Source organism: Fukomys damarensis, unplaced genomic scaffold (assembly GCF_012274545.1).
Source record: "Fukomys damarensis isolate Sample0158 unplaced genomic scaffold, DMR_v1.0_HiC HiC_scaffold_35, whole genome shotgun sequence".
In the NCBI taxonomy this organism is placed as follows: domain Eukaryota; kingdom Metazoa; phylum Chordata; class Mammalia; order Rodentia; family Bathyergidae; genus Fukomys; species Fukomys damarensis.
The window spans coordinates 18,649,397-18,655,956 of NW_022900947.1; the positions used below are offsets into that span (position 1 = coordinate 18,649,397).

At 42.9% G+C, this 6,560-nt stretch overlaps 1 protein-coding gene across 2 annotated transcripts in view; it reads right to left on the minus strand.

Annotated features, from left to right (window-relative positions):
* The window catches only part of Sel1l3 (SEL1L family member 3), an 89,119-nt gene that overhangs the window by 18,991 nt on the left and 63,568 nt on the right, over positions 1–6,560 (minus strand). For both annotated transcript variants that reach the window (XM_010608473.2, XM_010608472.2), the window contains exon 16: positions 4,256–4,339. In XM_010608473.2, the coding sequence (XP_010606775.1) occupies positions 4,256–4,339 (84 nt within the window). The remainder of the gene's footprint in view (positions 1–4,255; positions 4,340–6,560) is intronic.

A 6,560-nucleotide genomic window follows, 5' to 3' on the forward strand; every position in this document is an offset into this window, starting at 1 on the left:
GGCGGGGATTCTCCGAGTTTAAGGCCACATTTGGTACCTCTCCTTTCAGAGCGGACACACACATTCCTAGCATTTCTACAATGCGCATCTCAATCATCAGTTCTTTGGCTGCTTGCTGTGAACTGTGACTTTTGAGTCCTTCTGAGTAGTTTCTCAAACAATTATATTCCTTCCTGAGTGCTCTTTTCTGCCAGTGCCTGAAGCAGCCTAGATGAGAAAGATTAAAAAAAAAAAAAATCTGGGGGTCTCAGTGGGATTCACTGCTCTGTTGCAAAAAGATGAATCTCTTTCACCTGAAGCCTTGCATGTCTTCTTGTCTTGCCTCCAACCCACTATACTCGGGGCTGCACCTCTAAGGCTCGGTATTTTGGGCACGTTTAAGAAAGACAAAGGACACTGAACCACACAGCTCGCAGATGGAATACACATCACATCGGGCTAAGGCGGAGAAAATGAAACTGGACGGCAATCTCCCCTGTTAACCCCTGCTAACTCGGTCTGTGTCCGAGAACAGCCTCGGGCGTGACAACATTATCTCCCACACTGGGACAACAGCAGCGGAAAGCCCCTCACCCCACCACATTCTCTCTGAACTGTCCCACACCCATCTTGGCACAACACGGAAAACTGCGAGCTCATCACACTGACACATGCAGTTTGAAAACAGTGTCCAGAATAAATTCACACACACACACACACACACAAATGAAAAAAGGGGGTGGATGGGGTGGGGGGCGCTGATGGATGCCTTAGTTCTATTAGAGCAAGACAGGTGTCACCCAAAGAGACACATGGTGGCTGGAGAAGCCCAGCACACATACATTTCCATCCAACCCCCGCTGGAGGCTCTAGAGGCTTGGCAAGCAGGGAGCCTGGACAAAGATCTTCCCCTGGTCGTGGGGTACTATCTGTTTCTTCTTGTTGAAACAGACAGGTGTTCAAGCCTGACGAAAGGCTTATCTTTAACCATCAGTATCAAGGCTGGCAAGGATGTAGAGGAATACAGACTTACAGGTGGTGGGCAGGAGGGTAAACTGGTAAAACATTTTGGAAAACAACTGGCGCTGTGCTGTAAAGCTGATCAGTGTCTACCCTGTCACCCCGAGACCCGCAATGCTAAGAGTATTGTCTAAAGCAACTCTTCTGCATGCCAGGAGATAGGCAAAAAATATTCATGACTACATAGATCTTCACAAATACAACCAGCCAGGCGTGGTGGCGCATGCCTGTAATCCCAGCTCTCGGGCTGAGGCGGGACGAGCACCTTGAGTTCGAGGCCAGGCCTGTGTTATGGGTGAGCCTGAGCTTCATAGAGATCCTGACTCATCAAACAAAAACGAACCAACAAACAACCTCCTCCAAAAAACCATAACAACAACAAAAAGAAAACAATGCAAATGTGGATTAACATGAAATAGCATGAGAGCTGATAAATAAATTGTGGGATGAATGGCCTATAGGTGTAGGCATCAAAATATATAAGTCTCTCTCTCTCTCTCTTTTTTTTTTTTTTGGTATCAAGAATCGAACTCAGGACCTTGCACTTGCAAAACAGGCAGTGGAACCACTGAGCTAAATCCCCAGCCCTAAATCTTAGAAACAAAATGATAAGTTTCAGAGGGTTGAAAAATAATATGTAATATGATTTCAGTACATAAAGGTCAGAAAAAGTCAAAGTAAGTCCACTGCATCTATATAGATATATAGCAAAACTAGAGTTGGTGGTGGGTGAACAAAAAAGGCTCAGGGTCTGCCGACTACTTCTGGGCACTGAGGGTGGGGACTTTAACCCGGGAGGGACACTCAGGGGGTGTCAGCAGCACTGGCAATGTTCATTTTCCTAAGCAGGGTGGGAGGTTATTGGGTGTTTGCTTTATCATTATGCTCCAGCACTCGCGTCTGCATCGCATATGACCTCACGGGCGTCAAGCTCTTCCTAAGAAAACCATTCAACTGGTTCACGCCACACCTCAGTTCAGATGCTCCGCTCCTTTCGTCTGGATTCTCAACCAGTCCCCCTGGAGGCTGCTTTTCTTGTCCCATCTCACCCAGCTGTTTGTTTAAGCATCAGAAACGGGCTCTGTCTTGTCACTGCCCTTTCCAAACCTATTAATGGCTCCCTGCTGCTTCACAAATTAAGTATAAAGCCTGTGATAAAACAGCAGTTATTTGGTTTCACTATATATAATTCTCAAGTCTTAACTTCATGGCAAACTGTACGATTTAAAGTTTTCTAGGTTTATGCAGAGCTTTTCCATTTCTTTGCTTTTGCTCCTGCAATTCCCTTCACCAGAAATGTTGTTCCTGGCATGGCTCAGTGCAAGTTGCACCTATTGTCCACAGCCATATGGTCCACTGCCTTCATCCTAAGCCTCCCAAGCCATACGGCATCACCCCATGTTCTTTACATGCGGCTTGTGGCTATGATTGGTTTATTTGCCTCAGTCTGTTCATTCACTAAGCTTGGCTACAAGTCACAGGACAATCGGCAAGTATAGATCCATCATGATCCACAGAAGGACAGAAAGTTCGGAGTTAGGGCTCCTGGGTGGTGTAAATAACATACACTGGGCCACTTGAGAAAATGCATGTACAGGGGACAGGGCGGCAAGCGTCTCTAAGCCTGACTTGTGACATTCCCTGTGGCTTGAGGAAAGGGCGTCCTGCATTTCAGTGTGTGCAGTAAAATCTGTAGAACTAAAGAAAAAACACACATAATGCAAAATATGCTAAAACTCTCCTCCCCACTACCAAACCAGAAAAAACAAAACAAAACCCTGCATTGTGGCTAAGTGTTCTAATAAAGAAAACAGCCACAGACAGTTTAATTCATCTAACCCTTCATGGTAAATGTTTACATGTTGCCAGCTGAAGTGTTTTGTGGATGTTAAATTCAAAAGGAGGCAAAGCTAAGCTATTATTAACACACGCTCTGTTTAGGAAAAAAATATATCCTGTGTGTGTGTGTGTGTGTGTGTGTGTGTGTGTGTGTGTGTGTATACAGATGTGGTTCCCTTTGGGAAAATCCCACACTGGATATCCAAACACTCAGTTCACTCTAAGAAGTTTCTAAGGAAGAGAAAATGGGAGGGCAGAAGAGAATGAGTTAAAGTCAAGTTTGGGAGTTTTGTGTACTGATGTTTATCTGGGAAACGTGATAAAGCACCACCAAAATGGTAAGGTATATTTACAGCCGGGAAACAGTAAGAAATTTCTTTCTGACTGTGCCATAGATAAGGAACTTTCATAGGATGATAATCACCAATATTTGTATTTGGTGGCTTTTTTATTGACCCCTTTCCCCCCCACAGGCTTTCATTTAAGAATCTTACTCACTGAGATGTTACCTGTTGGTTACATGTGCAGCAATGGACCAGAAGAGAAAATGAGGGTCTTTTTGACTGATATTTTAATTAAGGTTCAGATGAGAGTGTGATCGATGCTCGGTCTGGTTTAATGTTTCTGAGGCAGTAGACCGAGGGGACTGCTGCTGATTTGCATATCCTTTTTAGTTCTTACTGAAATACCCAGATCATTTAGGCAATAAACCAGCCAAGAAAATGTGGCCCAAGGGAAAATGAAGATGGAGTGCTAGAACTGACAGAAGAAACAAATAGAAAAGGAAGTCAGGTAGCGTTTGGACAGGTGTCCACTTATTTGTGAGAGCACCCAGTAACTGCAGCCAGGGTGAGACACACGGCTCCAGGACAAGGTTAGCAAGGGAGGATGTGCTTGGATGGGACACTGGACACTGGTGAGTGACTTAAATAGCTCCAGCTCCTGGTCTTGGCAGAGGCACTGAACTGTCTGTGAAAGGAGGTGGCTTGAACCTTCAGTGCAATGACATCTCTTCTTCACCGAGCCAGGTGAAGGCTGTGAGGCCCTGGCCCTGCAGTGGCCTGGCAGGGAGAGGCACAGGGTCCCACCCAAGGCTCCCTGTGCTGTCCCCAGACCCTAAAACCATGAGAACCAGCTCAAAGAAAAGCTAAGTCAAGGTGCCTGTGTGTCTCTCACCTTGGTGAGTGTGGACACTCCCCCCAGAGGACTCATTTTGTATAATTAAACATGGAAATGCTATGTTTTCCAATCAACAGCCAATCAGCCCATGAAACTCTGAATATCATTACGAGGAAGCTATGATTTCCCTGCAAATTGCCTTTTCAGTTGTAGTTTAAGATTCCATCTCCTAAGCCTGTACTGACAGGTTGAAAGGTAAAGACGGAGACATTCTGTGCAGTGCGGGTCTCACACTTACCAGAAGCCCTCCAGGTAGGCATTGAGGGCTTTGCGAATGATATGGCCCAGGTAGCCATTTTTCTCAGCTACGTGCTTTGCCCAGCTGAAAAGGAAAAGGAAGAGCAAAATATGCAAGCTGTCGCAAATTAAATAATCACTTTTTTCTTCCAATGATCTCAATAAATCCCACTCGGGGAATATTCCGCTTGTTAGAATTTTTATAAGGCAACAAACCAGAACTGAATGTTAAGAAGGTAAAGAAAATACATTGTGAGAGCTTTTCATTCAGTGCCTCTCTTGTTGCTTAGTAGTTGCTTTTTATGGAAACAAAGACATCCATAGTGAAAAATATCTACTGATATGAAAAAGCCAATCTCAATCAAGAGTTCTGTTTCTCTTACCACTAAAGTGTTTACTGACTTAGTATAAATTTTCTATATTTAGTTTCTGTCCCCTAATGTGTCCTACAGGGGTTAATTAATAACGAACTGGTCTGTTGTAGTCTTTAGACTTAAGACACTGAAAGAATAGTTTTTAAAGCCAAATATATTCATAGTTACATTAAATGTAAATGGACTAAATACACCGATTAAAAATTAAAGGCATAGGCAATAATACTGATCGATACTCCAATTATATTTTGCTTTCAAAAGGCATGCATTAAAGTTTAAAGGACAAAGAAAGACTGAAAATGAAAGGACACAGAAAAGATACACAAACTCCAGCAATAAGACATGGTATAAGTATATGAAGACCAGAAAATAGAGAGAGAGAGCGAGAGAGAGAAAGAGAGTTCCAAGGCAAGGGCTATGAACAGAAAGGCAAAACAATACAATACTCATTCTGTATGACCCAATAATACAAATTCAAAATATACAATGCAAAACTGACAAAGCTAAAAGAAGAGATAGATAAACCTATACACATAGGTTTTAACGCATTTTTAAAAATAACTGGTACAACAAACAAAACAAAGAAATCAGAAGGAATAAAGAAGATGTAAATGATATAATAATTAACGAACTTGAAGCAACTGACACGCCCATGAAGACATAGTACCCAATGAACGTAGAAAACACTTTTCGGGAGACCAGAAAGCACAAACCAAAGTGACCATGTTTGGTCCTCAAGCATGCCTCATGCCTCAGCAGATTACAAAAGACTGAAGTCACTAAGACTATGTTCTCAGATCACAGTGAAGTTAAGCTAGAAACCAATAACACAAGGATAACAGGAAAATTCCTGAGACATGGATATTCACACCAAGTATCCTAAATAACAATGACCAAAGGCTTCAAGTCAATTTAAGTTGTGTTTTATCACTGAGTGTAGATCAAGGTGGGTTTAATCCCAGATGTCTATGGGAAACCCTCTTCTGGAGAAGCAGGCATAGAGCTCAGCGATTTTTTTTTTTTTTTTTTTTTAATCTGTAAAGGGCAAGATGGTAAATATTTTAAGCTTTGGTCTCTGTTGCATATTGTTTTACAACTCTTTAAAAATGTAAAAAGCATCCTTAGCACTTGGAGCCACACAAAACAGGAAGTGAGGCACATTTCATCTGCGGGTCACAGTGTGACAACCCCTAAGGGGCATTTCAAATGTGCAAGACCTGAAAATGTGCCCCCTGCTGGCCATTCTTCAGAAAACTACTGTAGGATGTGTTCTACCAAATGGGAGGTGCACATGAGAAAGAGGAAGAAAGGAGTTCAGCAAAAAGAACCTCCAACCCCCCAAAAAGAGAGGTGGGGTGGAAAGGAACCCCTACAATGGTGACAAAGTCTATCTTAGAGGACGGCATTGTCTGACACAAGACCCAAAGAGAAATCTCACCAGGAAGATTAACAGAACACCTCATGGGTTTGGACATACTAAGAGAAGCTTTAGAGATCTAGAGTAGACTTGGAGATAAAAGTATACAGAAAAAAAGTGCAAAGAAACCTAAGCAATTAAACACTAAAAATAATTATTCCCTAGAAAAGATGTTCAAGAAAGAAAAAGCAATTATAGTATGCTACACAGCTCATCTGTGAATAGCACTTAGTGGTCTTAACCAAGTAAAGCTGATACTAATCTAATAGAAATGAGACACTCATCGGGAAAACGGCAGAGAGCAGGAACTGCGCATGCGTGGTCTGGGGGCGGTGCCAGAGAAAGGATAAGTATACTTTTCCAGGGACAAGTCCATGGTGAAAGTACCAAGGAAAAGTGGTCTAAAATGCTGTTTAGAGACAGAGGCAACTAAAGAAGAAATAATTAGGAAGCTGGGTGTGGTGGCTCACGCCTGTAATCCCAGCATTTGGGAGGCTGAGGCAAGAGGATTGCGC